Source organism: Myotis lucifugus, unplaced genomic scaffold (assembly GCF_000147115.1).
Source record: "Myotis lucifugus unplaced genomic scaffold, Myoluc2.0 scaffold_2, whole genome shotgun sequence".
Classification (NCBI taxonomy): Eukaryota; Metazoa; Chordata; class Mammalia; order Chiroptera; family Vespertilionidae; genus Myotis; species Myotis lucifugus.
Window position 1 is genome coordinate 894,579 of NW_005871050.1, and position 20,120 is coordinate 914,698.

General features: G+C 35.5%; 1 protein-coding gene across 1 annotated transcript in view; it reads left to right on the forward strand.

Moving 5' to 3' along the window:
- MCF2 (MCF.2 cell line derived transforming sequence) overlaps positions 1–20,120 on the forward strand; it is a 121,766-nt gene that overhangs the window by 86,421 nt on the left and 15,225 nt on the right. Inside the window, 13 exon segments of the mRNA XM_023757085.1 lie at positions 26–237; positions 1,334–1,505; positions 2,804–2,816; positions 2,818–2,849; positions 5,642–5,679; positions 8,349–8,437; positions 9,905–9,971; positions 10,675–10,790; positions 10,898–10,967; positions 12,787–12,879; positions 13,874–13,966; positions 17,273–17,398; positions 18,066–18,287. Coding sequence (XP_023612853.1) covers positions 26–237; positions 1,334–1,505; positions 2,804–2,816; positions 2,818–2,849; positions 5,642–5,679; positions 8,349–8,437; positions 9,905–9,971; positions 10,675–10,790; positions 10,898–10,967; positions 12,787–12,879; positions 13,874–13,966; positions 17,273–17,398; positions 18,066–18,287 — 1,343 coding nt within the window.

The window sequence follows — 20,120 nt, forward strand, 5'->3', positions numbered from 1 at the left end:
TGTGTGTTTGTGTGTGTGTGTGTAGTGTGCTCTCCAGGCTCTTCAATGCTGTGATGAAGTCAGGAAATAGATAAGTTTCAGTCTAAAGAAAATGCTCAGGAAGCCCTCCAAGATATCGAACATTTTCTTGAAATGGCTCTGCCCTTTATAAACTTTGCTACTAAAACCCTACAGTATGAATTTGATTTACTTTTATCCCCTGAACTCAAAATAAGAGGCTTCTTTTTAAGTAAACACGTTTTTAAAAACTATAATTACCGTAGGTTTAGTATTGTAAGAGTTTTATTACTTCACTGCTAACTTTATATCAAATTGCAATTACACAGTGCTCTTAAGGATTAGAGGTGATATCAGTGTCACTGTTAAGCTTCAAAAAATCCAAAGGCTTATTCTTGCTATTTAATTAAGAGTAATTTTCTTTATGAGCTCTGACTCCATTATTTTAAAACTCTTTTCACATACTAGGAGCTCTCACATACATTTTCTTGTGCATCATTGGAGAAAGACCAAAGCTGTATTGGCAAATATTGGGCCAATGTCAAGATCACCCTAGCCCAAACATCTTTTCTTTGTGCTGCAGTAACCAACAGCAGACGCTGTGTGGATACAGATATTGCTTCTACTCAGTTTGAGAAGGAAGGTTTAAAGAAAGGATCTGGGTCTTCTTGATGGGGGTGGGGAGCAAGCGGAAGTTGCTGTTGGTGGGGTGGAGAGCTTTAGGTTTGTTCAGTACCACCCCATTGGAGATGTCATGAAGCACTGTTTTCACATTGTAGATAAGTTTATTTGTGATACTGTTTGCTGCTAAAATGTCTAATTGACGCAAAGATTGGAACAGTATTTAAATCTGTGTTTAGCATCAGATCTTAGGGAATGCCCCAGAAAAACAGAAACATGGCTGTGACAATAACCGAGTCATTCTCTGGATGCCACCAAGCTTAGCTGTGTCAAATTGTCTAGGAAGGCCAGAGGGAGATATTCTTTATAATGGCTCTGAGGAGCCTTTTACAACATAGAGAGCTAAAAGAAACATAAACTCCTGTGACAGTGCTTAACTTGGTGGCTTTCTGATGCTAAATATGCCTTCTTTTCCAGGCAATATCCCTTCTTGTTTATGAAAGGTAAATCACTGTATGTGGTGGCCTATTTCATGACTGCTTGATGAATTTTTCTTTTATTTGTTTTGGTTATGTGGAGATAATACATTAATCTCCATTACTTTTCTAAATTCCTCTACATTAATTTTTGGACTGTTTGAGTCTGAGAAATCTGATAGTATTTGTAATCATCCCATTTCATAAAATATTTCATAAAATTTTTATACAACCTGTAGATTCAAATTCAGACTGTACAACTCAAGCTTGAAAGCATTCGAACTGTATTTGAGAACCAACAAGCTGGTTTCAAGAACCTGAAATATGAGCATGTGAGGCCAATCCAGTTTGTGGTACCTGCTTCCAACAAAGCGATCATACCTAAAGCACCCCTTTTTTCACCTAAACCTGGTAAAGAATCTTACATTCCCTCTTTTATTTTTTATTTTACTGCTCTTATTTACTTTGTTACTCCTACAGGATGTTACAAATCTGTACTGAATAGTCCAGACTTGCAATGAGTGTGAATATTTATACCCGCATCAAATTCACCCTTTTCTTCAGCAGGTGGAAGAAGGAAGGCATATGATACTGGTACACACATGTGCCTGCACATACTCATGCATATACACTATATACCTCAAACTATTACTTGGTTCTTATAAGCTTCTAGTAAGTAAATGGCTTGGATAATAGAATGGCTTGTCTGTTGTACATAAATGCAAGTAAATAGAACAATTTTGCCTGTCACAGAGTCCATTTTCTGGTTTTAATCTTTGTTGACCTATTTCAGTCATGTAATATCCATTTCCCTTTCTACATTCTGTGGGATAAAATAATTATCCTCACTATGTTGTTGAGCTGCTCTGGAAATAAGATGACTGTATTGCTCCAAGGTTTCCCTTGAGCAGCCTCTGGTGCCTCTTGAAGGGGGAGAGTGATTTGGCTTTGGGGCCTTAAGTAAGTTGGATGGGTGAATGTAGGACTAAATTCAGGCTCTCTTATCTAAGAGAATCAGAGGCTTTATTAATGTATGGGAACTATTTTGAAATTCATAGAAAGCTTGAGCCAGGCATAATGAGTTTAAAAATCCAGCCCCGCCCCAGTATGGATCATATTTAAAAGAGATGAGGAAAGCAGGTAACTAGGCTAAGATGATCAAAGTTATATAATTAATAATTATTAAACATAAAAATATACTCACAAATAAAACTGACCAATCCCATAAATAAGTAATGTTGACTATGATAATATGGGAAAAAGTAAAAAAAAAATAAGGGGCTAAAAACCAATAACTGAGAATGAAAATAGAACAGGTGGATATTCCTAAGATCTCAGATTCCTGCATTCATTTACTGTCTGTGTGACATTGGACAGTTCCCTTAACCTTTTAACCTCAGTTTCCTTGCCTTTAAAATAGGAACATTGACACCTATTGACTTCAAAGGGTTCCTGTGAAAAAAATTATAGAACATAAGAAGTATTCAATAAACAAGACTCCGACTAAGGCTTCTTTCTTTACAGTCTTCTAAAAGTTCAGCTCCTTGAAAGGGGTTCCAGAAGTGGCACACCTTGGGTTGAGAAACAGGATTCTGAAGAGACTGTCCAAATCCCACTCACTGCCTTAATCACTAAAGTGCATATTGCTTTGTGTTGTTTCATTAATTTCTGATATTCTTAGTTAATGGTGTTACACTTTCTTTCTGCAGTGGGAGTTGGATACTTTCTTTCAAGCATGTAAATTTTTTTTGAAAGGTACCCATCTTTATTACTTTTCACTAGTACATTTTCTGAGTTTGTGTATGTGAAAAATCACTTTGGCATTTAAAACGATCAGCATTCATTTTTGCATTCTGCCTACAATTAACTTTCTCTCTTTTTCATAATAACTGTCCATTATTCTCTCAGTATTACACTTAGTCTTGGAAAATGACTATATAAAAAGTAGATTATGCGCTTTCATCAAATGACCACTCATAAGAGGAAAACAGTTTCACTATTAAAATAAATCAAGCTGTTTTTCATTTTATAGACTCTTGTGTCATCCACAATAAAATTATTTGTTGGGAGTAGCTTGAATTTGCTGCAATTTAAGACTGCCTAGTGCATTTATGAGGAAGACGGCAGCTTCATGAATGGTTAGATTAATGATTTTATTAATCATAAGTCATGGTTTATAAATTAAATCAAAGCATTACTTATGCTACAAACATCATTCATTTTACCCTATTGCTCTGTGAGTAATGGGGATTATAACAATAAGTTCCAAATAATTCTTCAAGACTTTTAATTGCTAAGCCAGATATATAAGTTTGGGTCAAATCAAAGCATAAGTGCTAATTTTTCATAAAATAAGTTAAGCTGTTTTTTTGTTCCTTGCTTTTATTTTTATTAATTTGTATCAAATAGAATCCTGTACCTAGCACAGTTGTCTCCTGGAACCTAGCAGGATGTAACAAATATTTGTTGAATTAACATTTAATACAGAAGGAAGTTATGGAAGAACATTGTCTGTGAGGGGTAAAATGTGGTTTGAGTTCCTAAATCTGTAACTCTAGTCTAGTCTTACCTGCATTTACAATTTGCCTCCTCAAATTTCCTATAGACAACTCAGACTCAGCGTACCCCAAACCGATTGCTTCTCTTTTGCAAACCTGCTCTTCCTATTTTCCTCATCTCTGTGAATAGCACCATGATTCCTGGGCCCTTGGCTTCCCCTTCTCACTCATGCCCCACCTCTCATCGGTAAAAAAAACCTCACTTAGTTCCATTCCCATTGCTATCACTCACTGCCACTTCCCTAATCCAAGTTAATATCATCTATTACTTTGACAACTATAGGAGTCTCCCTGTCTCCCCATTTTCCCTTCTTAAATTCCCTTAGTTATCTTGCCTTTGGACTTCACATATACTGTTTTCTTCAGGAACAGTGTTCCCTTCCCTCTCTCATTTCCCATCACTAGCTCCTACTCCTCTATTAATTTTCCTACTGTAGGCCACCTCCTTTAGATAATATTTTTCTTCCTGCCTCTCCTCCCCTTTTCCCAGTTCAGTTGGATAGTCAAGCTATGTGATAACAAGTCCCTGTTTATTTTGTCTTACCTTTAGTGTTATTTCCTGTTTTGTGTTTCTCTTGATAGACTGTAAGCTCTATAAGGGAAGGGTCTCTGTGCAATTTATGTTTGTATCCCTAGCACCAAATTCGGAGCCTAGCATATAGTATAGGCACTCAATAAGTTTTATACATATTTACATTGTTAAAAGAATGAATTCATCTGCATTGCTTTTCAGAAAAAAATGCCTTTTGTAAATACTCCTTTTTCATCTCTTCATGTATTTGCTAAGAATTAATTAGTACAGCTAGTTAGTGAAGATCCCTAATTTACCTTTGTAAATAAGTTCAGATCTCTATATCAAGTGTCTTTAAAGTGATGGACATCAGTATTTATTGAGAAATTGATTTTATATAGTAATTGCCAGTAAGTCTAATTTATATTTATATATATGATTATATAAACCTAAAAACATGTAATGCATTTTTAAGTAAATGAAAGTATAAAATTTAGAGAACATAACAGCATAATAGCCTTTCCCTGAGTGTGCCTTGCAATGGCTCCTGCTGAGGAGGAAAAGACATAAAGTATGTTCCTTCCATGGAGAAGAGAGACCTACAAAGCCTGTGTGGGTGGCAGCCTTTTCAGCAGCCCTGAGAATTAGGAGCTTAAATGACCTAGTCTTTGAGTGGACCAGGCACTGGGCTTTGTCAGAACATCTGGACTCCTTGCATAACAATATAGGGGCTCACCCTTTTTAAACAGAAGAGAATGATTAAACAGAAAGAAAAAGAAAGATTAAACAGGAAGAACAGAAAGATTAAAGTTTGGAATTTTGATGAAGTTGTTTTTTGGTTTGTTTCGTTTTAGCACCTTAACATGCTTCAGACATGTTGTTTTATATAGTGGTTAGAAACAGATTCTGATAGTAGACAATTTAGATTTAAATACCACCTCTGATTTTGCACAAGATAGTAACCTTACTTACGTATCTTTAAAATGGGGATAGAAGTAGTACTTATCTCTTAAGGTGATTTGAGGTTTGAAAAAGAAAATGCCTGTGTAGGGCTTACAAGAATGTGGGCATATTGTAAGTGCCAAAATAAATGCTGTAATTATTACTTAAGTTTAGATTTTTCTCAAAACTTTTTGACCCAGTTAATCAGTGAGGTACAATCTAATTAAATGCTTATGTGTCAAGATGAACACCACATCTACAAATAATTTATGTGTACTATCACTCAGCTTCATGCTTGCTTGTCAATCAAGTGAATGTTTCATGAAGGAGAAAATGGGTTGATACATGGCAAAAGTATACTCAATAAGAAGTTGAGATCATATAGCTAAATTTAAACATTCAAGTGTTTTGTATAGTGTGATTTTAAAAATACTGATATAAACACATTGTAATATTACTATCTTCCTGTTTAATAAACATGCATGTAAGTGTTGATTTTCACTCTGGTCTGAAATATTTTCACATTTCTCTCCCAGGGAAGAAGACTTGGAAACAAAATCAGAGCAACTTAAAAGTAAATATCATTAATTAATTCAAAGATGACTTTATTACTGTAGTTCCAGAATAGGTATAGGGTCTTAAAACCATATTTTTAATCACTCAACCATTGTGTTTTTGAAAGCCTATTTAATCTAAAAGGAAAAGCTGATGCTGCATTGTGTCTAATTGCAGTCCTGGCATATTCCCAGATGAATGAGTAGTTTCTCAAATCTTGGGTCAAATTCAAAATAATTTCTGTAGAATATCTCATGTATGTTCCAGCATCTCTTTCCCCGCACCCCATTTCAATAATCGTAAGTAAGTGATGTACATTTTTATAAAAGGGGATTTCTTTCATAAGTAATTCCAGTCCTGCAAGTAAGAAGCATGGGTAAAGGACAGTTCTAATGGACCATACTTTGGGCTGAAAAAGACATTTATTCATTTCTTGACAAATACATGATTCCTTCTCAGTTATCCATGATATTCTGGTATCTTCAGAGAGTAGCCTGATCATAATTGCAATGTCCTACATTTTCTTTGTGTGTTCTTGATGGTAAATAAAGACAAGAATATATTGCCAACGGGCTGTTTGTCATAGTGATACAGATTATAGAGCCAGACTGCCTGGCTTTTAATCCCAGTTGCATCACTTGGCTGTATAACCTTGGGTAAGTTCTCGGAAATCAATTTCCTTATCTGTAAAATGGAGATAACAATAGGATACCCTCATTATGGAGTTAGTATAAAAATAAAATATTCTAATATTTGTGAACTACTTTGAAAAATATGTGGTGTATGGTAGTGTTCTAAGGCTTTTATACAATTATTAACAGGCTAGTGAATAACCTACATACCATGCCTGGTTATCATGTTATACAGCCACAACTTCTGGTCCAAGAAGGAAACAGGTTGAATGCCAAATTTCATCGTCCTTCATGTCTTTCGGTTCTAGTTTTAATTCATAACTACCTTAGCATTCCACTGTGTGTATTTATTCAGTTGCTGTGGCTCTGTACATTTTCTCGGTGAGATTTGTAGCTGGTGAACTAGTTTGCAAAATGCACACATTCTTCCACTTCAAGTCCATTTGCAAAATCTTTATGTAATTAAAAGTAGATATTTATGTTTCAGAACTTTAAAAACTTGTATTTCAGAAATTCTTTAAAAGTAAATAATGCATACTTATCTGATAAGTGGAGTGTGCAGCATTTTCAGTCCTAATTATAGCATTAAAATGATAACAGTTGGTACATTGAGCAGACATAAATCAAAGCATGCTCTTAAAGAGGGAGCATGATAATAGGGACAGATCATGGGCTTGACTCTGTTTCATTACTTACAAGGTATGAACCTTGGCCCTGTTGCTAAACTTCTCTGAGCCTCAGTTTTCCCATGTGTAAAATGGGGATAAGTATGCCATAGCATGTTAAATTGCTGTGAGGATTTGATGTAATGATGTGTGTTTCGGACCTAGGACTGTGCCTGCACAACCAGGATCCCTGGCACATACTTCAGATGCTTCTGAAGAGCAAACATTTATAGTCAATAAATGTTTGTTCCTTTCCACCTGTATTTTTAATAAGTAGGTCATGTTCTGTGGAAATACAGTTTAGCTGATAGATCTCGTACTTGATTTGGGGTTCCAGTTGTTACATTACTTGGAGGTTAGGGTTTTGGCTCATCTCAGCTGTTCAATACAACCAGGATCCCTGGAATATACTTCACATGCTTCTGAAGAGCAAAATGCTAATTTTGTGTTAAATCTCATGCAGTTGATTCAGTAAGGTAGTCCAAGTCCCATAGGGTCTGCAAATAAGTTAGCAGTTTAGGATCAGGGAGATCACTTATAGCAACAACTGACATGTGGCAGAGAGCAGAGACAGATGAACAGGAAACAGTCGTTTCAAGAAACAATAGACATTTCTGCACATTTTACTAGCCCTGGAGTATATCATTAGATTTTATCATATCATTTATGTTCATGATTGATGCCACTGAGTGAATAGGAAAAGGATCAACGATGTTCTGTATCCTGGGTTAAAGAATTCAAGGATTCATGTAATATTTCCTAGAAAGGTTTCCATAAAAAGTCATTAAGGTTGAGCCCTGGCTGGTGTGGCTCAGTTGGTGGGGCGTCCTCCCATGCACCAAGGGTTGCCAGCTCAATTCCCAGTGAGGGCACGTGCCTGGTTTCATACTCCCACTAGGGGGCATGCAGGAGGAAGTGGATCTCTCTCTCTCTCTCTCTCCCCCCCTCCCTCCCACCCTCCCTCCCTGTCTTCCTTCCTCACTCCTTCCCCCTCCTCCCTTCCTTTCTAAAAAAAAAAATCAATAAAAAATCTTTAAAAAACATTAAGGTTGACAAGCCATTTTGGTTCTTCAGTGAATAAACTTTAGTTATTTGCACAATAAGCTTTTTATGAATTAACCTCATTTCCCCAAAGTGCCAAATAAATGAAACATTACTTAATATATAAAGCAAATTCTAATTATTATCTTAAATCTGCCCTCTTAGGCAACTCAAATTTTTTTTTAATAGTACATATCAGAGTTATATCTGAAAGAACAAATAATCATAGGGTTATTTTTCAATTTATCTACACAGTTTGGACCTAGAGAAAACTTAATTTGAGCCAGATTTTTTTTGAACAAGAACTATACCTACTTCGATGCTAATTTAACTTATTTTCATCATTTCAGATTGAAGTGGTGCATGATTGTCTGGAGAAGAGAAGTTCTGGTCCATCCTCCAGTTTGAACAATAACAATACCTTGGATGTTTTAAAGAAGTATTTTTTAATTTATTAACAGACATATATACATCTACTCATAGGAGTCACTGATTCAGTGTCCAAGGCGAACATGTTTGGGATTTTTGAGTTCACAGTATGGGGTTATACAAGATTTGATGAAAAGAACACTAGATGAAATATCAAAAGTCTTGCATTTAGACCTGGTTAACATATGCTCTGTTTATGTGACTTGAAAATTAACTAGACCTTTACAGAATATTAGTATCCTCTTTTGTAAATGAGGTCAGAGTGAATGGGACAGTGTTCCAAAAACTACAAAGGGTTATGTATATATACAATGTTATTTTGTACATGTTAATAATCATTGTTTCATTCACTTTTATAGTATTCTGTTAACATTCCAGAGATGAGTATATTCACCTTTTAAATTTTATATCATAGAGTTGTAAGTAGCCAGTATTTAGAGCAAGATATATTTAGACACATACAGGTTGGGGCAAAAGTAGGTTTATAGTTGTGAGTACACAAAACACAGAGTTTGTGCTTATATTATTATTTATTGATTACATTATTTTCCATATTAACAACTGTAAACCTACCTTTGCCCCACCCTGTGTGTGTGTATGTGTATTAAAGATTTTTAAAGGTTAATGATTAAAAGGTAAAAAATAAAAAAGAGGATAAAGATAGAAGTTAAATTAAAAGGATTACTTATAGTGGGGAGTGAGGAAACAAATTTTAAATACAATGTCAATTGGAAATTGCTTTGGAAGGAAAATGTATCAATAATAATAAAAGCATAATATGCTAATTTGACCTTCCAGACAAAGCCGGGCTGCGAGGGAAGCCCGGGTCCGGCTGCCTGCTGGTGGCCAGAGGGAAGCCGGTGCTGGCAGCCGGGGGAAGAATGGCCTACTCTTGCACGAATTTCGTGCATTGGGCCTCTAGTTTTATTATAAAGTGCTAGTAATCAAAATTACTACAGAAACTTAAGTATGATTTATACTTGGGAAACCCAGTATAATAAATCCACTTAATGTCTTGAAAAATATCAGAACATTACTGGGAAAAAGGAAAAATTACGCCTAAAATTTTAATATTTCTTTTTGAGGGAGAGGGAGATAGAAAGGGAATTATAACTAAGAAACTGTGTTGCCCCCCTCCCCAAAAGTATTTCCCAGATTTTGGGGAATAGAGTTTGTGAGGTTTTAGTAAATTGATTCTTAAACTTAGTGAGTTAGAAATAAAGGTGTTTTTTTTCCCCATTTAAAAATAAGTCCTGAGCACCGCTCCCCATTCTTTTAAATATATTTTAGAATCTTGTGGTGGTACTTATTCTAGAAACCATAGAATTAATTTTACATTTTAATAATGAAACCAAAACTATTGGTAGTTCCTGTGATTAACAATTTTTACATTAGACAATTTATAATGATAACTGAAATATTGCAATGCAATTCTAAAACAATAGAATAATTGATAAATATGATCTTTTCATTTTAGCCATGTCCTAAATGAGCTGATACAGACTGAGAAGATTTATGTTCGCGAGCTGTTTACTGTTTTGTTGGTAAGGGCGTCAAATTGTATTTTCCTGTCTTTTCCTGAATGCTCCCCTGCTACATCTGTTAGGAAGTGTTTAGGGCAGTCTTCTCTTCCCGCATACTTGCTTGATTGTCACATGGCAGCAGTGGGTATTTCTGCTATGGCTTGAGACTGCATGTTTGTCAGATGTGTGTATTCAGGTTCTCCCTCAGGAGTAAGAATTGTGGATTCAGAATGTATTATAGAGGAGAGAAGCTGTTCTCTTAGTGATACAGCAGATGGTTCTAATTATTCCCATGGTACTATTTAGAGTTTGTGATATAAAGATCTAAAAATGGGAGAAAAACATTCATTTCATACAAGTGTCATAGTATGAATTTGGTCTGAAAAACCTAAACACTTATTGCTAGCTTAAGTAGAAGTTAATGACCTGTAATATAATTTTTCATACTTGGTTTCTATTTTGTTTCCTATACTATAAAGTACCCTGAAGGCCAATGAGCTATCATTTTATTTTACCCATTGAGTAGAAAACCTTCACTTCCATGTCCTACTTTCTAAAAAATAATGATGTATAGTTTTGGGAAATAGAAGGTTTAATGTTAAAATTACAAGCAGCTTCACCCACTAATCCCCTATACATTTTGTTGTACATACACCTTTGGTGGGCCAATCAACTGTTAATGTGAATCTTTTTTTAACTGAATAAATGTTTTTATTTTGGGTAGGGCTATAAAGCAGAGATGGATAATCCAGAGATGTTTGATCTTATGCCACCTCTCCTGAGAAATAAAAAGGATGTTCTCTTTGGAAATATGGCAGAAATATATGAATTTCATAGCAAGTATGTAATTGCTGAATTGAATTTTATTTTTCATGATATTATTTAAAGGGTTATTTACCAATTTATTTCCCATAAACATATTATTTTTTTCTCTGAAATTTTCATAGCCTTTTCATGAGCAGTCTGGAAAATTGCATTGATGCTCCAGAAAGAGTCGGACTTTGTTTCCTGGAAAGGGTTAGTTCAATTATTATTTAAAAATATATAAATATGGACCACCAAAATAGCAGCTAATTTTATAAGAACAGATTTAGAGACAAGGTAGGTATTGTTCTTTACGTCTTTATATTTTTAGAGGAGACATCACTCGAGCAAGTATTTAATGCTAAACCAGGTTTTGTTACAGAAACTGGTGCAATAGGATATCGAGAGCATGTAAATGGCCATTGTGTTCTGTGCTAGCAAATGCTTCAATGGCTCAGCTTGTGTCCACTGACCCCTGGGTGATCCCAGGAGTCCAAGGACCATCCAAGCTATGAAGATGTGAGAGTTAGGAATCATCTTAGCACAACCATTCTTGGCTTGGTTAATTTTTAGCCTGAGATGCCTTGGTATTCCCCTCTAATACATGTGAAATCTTAGTAGAATCAAATGTAGTCTGGCTTTCAGACCCAAGGCATCTATCACAGGAACTTTGCAACACAGAGAGCTGTTTTTTTATTCTATGAGATCATTCAGGGAGGCTCATTGCTCCATGTCCCAAGAGTGTACTTAATACAGTTGATTTCTCAAGTTTTGTAATCATACTCTCTTCCATTAGAGTTTCCTCTCAGAATATTCTCTGCTTATCTAGTTCTTCCTGTTTCTGAAATATCAGTTCTGTCTTAATTTGAGAGTCAATTGGATAGTGGAGATTATTGAAAGCTTCCTAATATATATCTGAGAAAGTATTTATGGACTGAGAAAATAATGTTAAGAAAGAAATTTGGGTTATTACCTTTCTCAACATATCCTAAATTGAAACACATTTAAACGATGCCCATATTTTTCCCTAAGCAACAGCAGTATCTCTTTCCTTTGGACTCCTGTCAGACTTAATGGCCATGGTATTCATTGGGGATTTTACATTTACTATGCATCTTTACATATATTCATGAATTCTTTCTCCACTTGATGGAAAAGTTTTTGAGGCAGGGTCCATATCCTATATATCTTTGTACTAGTATCTTTCATAAGGTTAGCAGAGTCCTTGGTAATCAGTTGTAGTTTAATACATGCTTTTTGATATGTTTATTCATTTAACAGCCATTTACTGAGAACGTACTATGTGCCAACCACTGTGCTAGGCTATGTGGGTACCGAGCCCATGACTACCGTATTCACAGAGAAAAATGGGGAACCCATTGTGTATAGTGTGAGTTGTGCTATGTTGGAGATAGACAAATGATCCTATAGGGGCCAAGAAGAAGTGAATCTTACATAGACTGGAGATATAAATAATGGCTTTATAGAAGAAATGACTCATGAGATGAATGTTAAAGAGTGAGTAAGAGGCATCCCATTAGATAAGGCTCAAATAAAGATGGTTCCAGGGAGAGAGAATAGCATGGGCAGATGTCTAATGGGTCATGGTACAATGATATGTCTCAATGATAAATCAAGGACCTTGGAATTTAGCTACAAATTCACTCACCAGGGAATTGAATGACTAACACCATAGGAAGAGCGTATTTCTTGGTACCCTATTAGCTCACAGTTGTGAAAATATGAGTCTGCTTTTATAGTTCATTCAGAGAAGGCTTTTCTCCCTCTAACTCTCAAACTTGGTAAGTAGAAGCTGTGAAATTACTTGGATAATTATGTGTTCCTCTACCTGTTCAGATGGACATGCTGTTCTTGGACTATAAAGAGGGTTCCCGACCAGCTGCCAGTGTGGCAGCACTTTAGGCCATATTCCCTATAATGCTTAGCCACACTCACTCTTGCTCTTACTTTCTCGATAAGAAAAGTACATTGTTCATAATTGGTAATACATTTGAACTTGCTTTTATCACAGAAAACTGATTTTCAGATGTATGCAAAATATTGTCAGAATAAACCCAGATCAGAGGCAATTTGGAAGAAGTATTCAGAATGCGCTTTTTTCCAGGTATAGTAATTATTCAGGTTTTGGATATATTCTTTCTGAAAGATACTGGGATATTTCTTATTTATAAATTCATTTTCTACTTTAAATAAATAAAGTACTTTAATCAGCATATACATATATTGATTAAAAAGCAATTTTACCCTCCCCCAAACACACACATATGCACACATGTACACATACACACAACCACATTTATGCTGCTCCCCAGAGGCAACCACTTTTAGCTCTTTTAGCTACTTCTTTTGGTATTTACCTCTAAATCTTCAATATCATGCTTATGTCGCTGCTTCCCAACATGAGTTAGGGTTGATAATTGTTTGAATTAGATTATACACTGGGTTTTATCCATATCCAGATGGGGGTCCTGAATCTTACATAGGTATAACCTCTTCCACTTCTTTTGTATTCTGCACTTCCTATACACACATTTCATCCTATACAGCCCCCATCTTGACCTTATTAGAGACCCTACAAAGCTCCCAGGACCCAAAGTTATGACCTTATATTTATAGTGGCAGGGAATATAGCCAGTTAATGAGGGCTGGATTTTTCTTGTGATATTAAAAAAACATCTTCTCATGCCCAATCTAATTTATATTCTGTATAACGTATTTCTTTTCTGGGCCTTGGCCTGTGGAGCTGAACCTTCTGTTAATTTTCTTGGATATTTTGAAGAACTTTTTAGTAATGTTCATCTATGGTCATTTGTTGCTTTCTCACCTTTTGAACATTCCACATCAATGAATTTATATATAAATGTTTTAGTCTTTGAAATTTTGAATTTTCTACTTCACACATTCTTGAAATAATGTTTACTGTAGTTTTTCAAATATGCTGCCTCTAATGGTCATACCACATGTAACATCAATTTCTTCTGGTAAATTTTCCTTGTGATGTAATAAACCTGCCATCATTGTGTCTACTCAATGAACACTTGGCGTTTTCACAGGGCTATGTCTTCATTTAAATTCATTGATAATATATTTTATCACAGGAATGTCAAAGAAAATTAAAACACAGACTTGGTCTGGATTCCTATTTACTCAAACCAGTGCAACGACTCACTAAATATCAGTTACTGTTGAAGGTAAGTACATTAAGCATTTGTTTATTTACTTTGGGTCAGATGTGCCAAAGTCATGAAAAGGGATTAGAAGACTAGAAAACACTAGAAATAGGTAGACTCATTGACTAGGAAGGCTAGGTTTAGCAGTAGGATCAACGCAGTGTGTTCCTTTGGTTCACTGGCTATGCAAGTGCTGGAAGCATAGATGTAAAGCTGAGAATATCTGGTGTCTCTTTAGCTATTTAACTGTACATACATGTACATTGACATATTTATAACATTTACTACAGAATTTTTACTATTGTTAAAAAGAACTAAGCAAATATTTCTTAGAGTTTTGCAACTGCATTTAATATGGGTCTTCTCAATGGAAAATGAAGATGGCATACCCCTGTGTAATGTGAATTGTGTGATGTGTAAATACAGCATAGCTTGTTTTAAAATGTATTTTAACAACCTCATACTCAATGGGCAAAAACTGAAACCATTTTCCCTAAGAACAGGAACAAGACCAGGATGTCCGCTTTCAGCACTCTTATTCAACATAGTACTGGAAGTCCTAGCCATAGCGATCAGATAAGAAGAAAAAATAAAAGGCATCCAAATTGGAAAGGAGGACATAAAACTGTCATTATTCAGAGATAACATGATATTATACATAGAAAACCCTAAAGACTCCATAAAAACTAGATTTAATAAATGAATTCAGCAATGTAACGGAATACAAAATTAGCACCCAGTAATCGACGACATTTTTATACACCAATAATGAATTCTCAGAAAGAGAAATGAAAAAAAACAATCTAATTTATCATTGCAACAAAAAATTAATATACTTAGGAATAAACTCAGCCAAGGAGGTAAAAAGACCTATAGTTTGAAAATTACAGGACGTTGAAAAAAGAGATAGAGGAAGATATAAACAAGTGGAAGAATATATCATGTTCATGGATTTATAGAATCAACATTGTTAAAATGTCCATATTACCCAAAGCAATCTATAAATTCAATGCAATCCCTATTAAAATACCAATGGTATATTTCACAGATCTAGAACAAACACTACAAAAATTTATATGGAACCAAAAAAGACCCCCCAAAGCTTCAGCAATCTTAAGAAGAAGAACAAAGTGGAGGAATCACAATACTAGACAGCACGTTATACTACAAAACCACTGTACTCAAAACACCCTAAAGCACAAGAACAGAGAACCAAGAAATTGACCCAAGCCATTTTGCTCAATTAATATTTGACAAAGGAGGCAAGAGCATGCAATGGAGTAAAGACAGATTCTTCAATAAATGGTGCTGAGAAAATTGGACAGGTACATGCAAAAAAATGAAACTAGACCACCAACTTACACCATACACAAGAATAAACTCAAAACAGGTAAAATATTTAAATGTAAGTCATGAAACCATAAAAATCTTAGAAGAAGGCATAGGCAGAAAAATCTCAGACATCTCTCATAGCAATATGTTTACAGATACATCTTCTAGGGCAGTGGTCGGCAAACTCATTAGTCAACAGAGCCAAATATCAACAGTACAATGATTGAAATTTCTTCTGAGAGCCAAATTTTTTAAACTTAAACTATATAGGTAGGTACATTGTTATTAACTTAATTAGGGTACTCCTAAGACTTAGGAAGAGCCACACTCAAGGGGCCAAAGAGCCGCATGTGGCTTGAGAGCCGCAGTTTGCCGACCGCTGTCTAGGGCAGTGATGGCGAACCTATGACATGCGTGTCAGAGGTGACACACGAACTCATTTTTTTGGTTGATTTTTCTTTGTTAAATGGCATTTAAATATATGAAATAAATATCAAAAATATAAGTCTTTGTTTTACTATGGTTGCAAATATCAAAAAATTTCTATATGTGACATGGCACCAGAGTTAAGTTAGGGTTTTTTAAAATGCTGACACGCCGAGCTCAAAAGGTTTGCCATCATTGGTCTAGGGCAAAGGAAACTAAGGAGAAAATCAACAAATGGGACTACATCAAAATAAAAAACTCCTGTACAACAAAAGCAACCATCAGCAAAATGAAAATAGAGCCCACTGCATGGGAGAACATATTTGCCAATGATACATCTGATAAAGGGTTACTTTCCAAAATGTATAAGGAACTCATACAACTTAACAAAAGGAAGACAAACAATCCAATTAAAAAATGGGCAAAGGACCTAAATAGATACTTCCCTAAAGTGAACATACGAAAGCCAAGAGACGTATGAAAAAGTGCTCAAAGTCACTAATCATCAGAGAAATGCAAATTAAAATGACAATGACCTCACACCTGTCAGAATGACAATCATCAACAAATGACAAGTGCTGGCAAGGATGTGGAGAAAGGGGAACCCTAATACACCTCTTGTGGGAATGCAGACAGGTGCAGCCACTGTGTAAAACAGTATGGAGTTACCTCAAAAAATTAAATATGGAACTGCCATTTGACCCAGTGATCCCACTTCTCGGAATATATCCTAAGAAATCAGAAACACCAATCAGAAAGAATATGTGTACCCCTATGTTCAGACCAGCTCAATTTACAATAGCTAAGATCTGGAAACAAAGGCTCATTAGCAGATGAGTGGATAAAACAAAACAAAACTGTGGTTCATTTATACAATGGAATACTATGCAGTTTAAAAACAAAACAAAATAAGTCTTACTGTTTGCAACAGCATGGATGGACCTGGAGGGTATTATGCTAAGTAAAATAAACCAGTTAGAGAAAGATAAGTATCACATGATCTCATTCATATGTAGAATCTAATGAACAAAATAAACTGATGAACAAAATAGATCCAAAAACATAAAAGCATGAAACAGACTGATGAATTTCAGAGGGAAGGCAGGCTCTATGTATAGCCCAGGGACACAGACAACAGAGTGGTGAAGGCCAGGAGGTGGTGCAGGGTGGAGGAGGTCAATGGGGAAGAAACAAGCAAGCAAAGAGAACATCTGTAATACTTTCAACAATAAAGGAGAAAAGTAAATTTTTGTGTGTAGAGGACCAAAAAATGTGATTGCTTTACAAACTAATCTCTAGTATGTCCTAAAAACTTTGTTCTTCAGCACTGAAAGCATTGAATGTCCTTTACTTTATATTGTTTAGGCAATATTCCATTTCTTCTCCAATTTTGACATTATTATTAAATATAGTATTAATGTGACAAATAGCATATGAAAGAAACTACTCAAAAAAGTGACATTATCTTTGAACTCCTCTTTGAAAGCATGTTGGCTGAAATTTTATTCATTTTCTCCAGCTATTAATATCTGCCTACTATTAAGTCTAATTCTTGACTTCTAATTACAGGAACTATTAAAATATAGTAAAGACTGTGAAGGATCTGAACAATTAAAGGTGGCACTTGACACAATGCTGGATTTACTGAAGTCAGTTAATGACTCTATGCATCAGATTGCAATAAATGGCTATGTTGTAAGTAGATTTTAATGGTTGTTACAATTTTAGGGGGTAAGCATGTTCACATACCTTTCTTCCTCTTTTGGAACCAATTGAGAAATAAGAAGAGACAGACAAATGGAGATCTAAATGTCAGCATTATTACTGATAATGCTAAGGGGAGAATTGCTTCAGATCACCAGCCAAATTTATTTGTGATACTCCCTTTGTCCCCAAAAGCCTACCCCCAAATCCAGACCTTGTGTGATCCTGCTAGAAGGAATGTTTGGGTCTTCTAAGGAGACCTGTTGTCCCAGTATTTCTCCTTGTCCTAGTCCAGGATAGGTATGGAAGAAAAAGATAAAATCTTTAGAGGTAGCTCCACCCAGTGGAGAAACTTGGACTGGTAGGTGTCATGCGCCAATCGGGATTGAGGAAGAGATGAGAGTTTCCCTATCTAAACTACCTCCAAATGGAGACATGAAGCCAGGGAAAAGGAAGCTTTTAGATGTCATACTCCATAGTAATTTGGTAACTATTTGACACATGGCATGTTTTAATGTAAGAAGTTATGAAAAAATTTAAAAACTATATCAATTATGCATCAGGATTTTAGTAGTTCAAGCTAAACACTGTAATGTTGATGTAAAGAATCTGAATGTAGCTCTGCCTTGTACTAATAAGTTTTGATTTTCTATTCTAGGGAAACTTAAATGAGCTGGGCAAGATGATAGTGCAGGGTGCATTCAGTGTTTGGACTGGACACAAAAAAGGTGCTACAAAAATGAAGGATTTTGCTAGATTCAAACCAATGCAGCGGCACCTTTTCTTGTATGAAAAAGCCATTGTTTTTTGTAAAAGACGTGTTGAAAGTGGAGAAGGCTCTGGTAGATACCCGTCATACAGTTTTAAGCGCTCTTTAAAAGTAAGACAATTTGAATTGCATAATCTAATTTTCTTTCATATATATATCTAAGTTTGTGTAATTTTTCAGTTCAAATGAGTGGGTTTTATACTTTAGTGGTACATCCCTTTGTTTAAACAATATTTTTAATTGAGGTATAATTTACCTATTACATTATATTAGTTTCACATGTACAACGATTTTGTATTTGTATGTATTGTGATACGATCAACACAATAAGCCTAGTTAACATCTGTCACCACACAGTTAAATTTCTTTCTTGTGATGAGAACTGTTAGTGACTTTCAAATATGCAACATAATATTATTAATTATAGTCATCATGCTATACCTTACATCCTGAGGACTTATTCATTTTATAACTGGAAGTTTTTCTTTCCTCTGATACCCTTCACCCATTTTTCCTTCTCTCATCTATAAAATCTTAAATAGAAGTCTAATATAGAAGTCAGGTAAAGCAGAACTTCTCTGCCTGAAATGAGTGAGGCAGGGCAGAGCTTTGCCTCCATCCTTTTTCTCTCTCACTCCAATCCTAAGCAGTCCCTAAGGGGGCTCCTTAGTGTCCTGCAGAGCATAGTGTGAAATAATGAGAAGTGACCCAGGCTCCTCCATGAGCACTCTTACTGGTGGTACTGTGTAGAGTTCTTGGTATCAGGGAGCTTTTATAACAAGAGACAATGAGGAAAGAATTTATTTCTTTTCTTTAGTGTAATTTAAAAATGAAATGTGCTTAGCCCTTCCCCACCTTCCTTTTTGTATCCCTCCTCCATTCCCTAGCATCTCCCTCAGTATTCAAACCCACCTACAGCCGAATCCTGTCCATACTTGTCTTGTCCTATCTTTTGAAATTACTTTCTTCTCTCCTATAACCCAAACTACCATTCTGGTCTAATATTAGTTTGGTATGAAAATGAGACCAATAATGTTTGAGAGAGTCACAGGCAGTCTAGTGATATTCCCAGATGGTTCTGATGTTTGATAAGAGGAACTTCCAACTCTCATGGGTCTGTAATTAGTGAATTTGATTTTTTACACCTAATTAGTTTTATCTTTCAAGTTTTAAATTGTAAAAGCAATATATCATTTGCTATAGAAAAATTTGGAAAGTAGAGAAAATTATTACACTAATCATTTTAGTCATTTTTTTAAAATTTAAGTTCTTTATTGTTAAAATATTACACGAGTCTCTTTTTCCTCCATTGACCTCTGTCTAGCCACTCCCACCCCCCAGCACATGCCCTCATCCCCCTACTGTCTATCCATTGATTATGCTCATATACATGCATACAAGTCATTTTTCATGAGCATGTTCTTTCATTGTTGTATATATTTGAGAATTGATGAATTTTTTTCAGCAGTAATAAAGAGAACAGGCAATGTGTCCTGAGATAGGCCTGAGGTGTTTGTGTCAGAAGGCTACTACATAAGCAGGCCCTGCTTTTGACTCTTCCGACGGTTACCAGTTCCATGCTGTTCCTAACAAGGTTCCTGGCCATTGTTAGGTCTCCAACTTCTTCCTACTGTCCTCTTTCCCTGCTTTACTTCTAAACTGACAGTAGTGTCACAACTTCTTTAAAACTCTCACTTTTTTTCATTACAAATGCCCAATTGCTCCTTGGATATTAGCAACCCACCTTCAAACCCCCAAATCTCCAAGGGTCTTTTATGTCTCTAATAAACATTGGTTGAGAACCAAGAATTTACAACTGATATTGGACAGAGTGCAGATCTCTTCTTGGGAAGGTACTTTACCTAATTGTGTACTATATTTTAAGTTGGCCCTTTCTATGCAAAGAAAGGTCCCTAAGGTTAGTCAGGTGAAGAGATTTGAGTT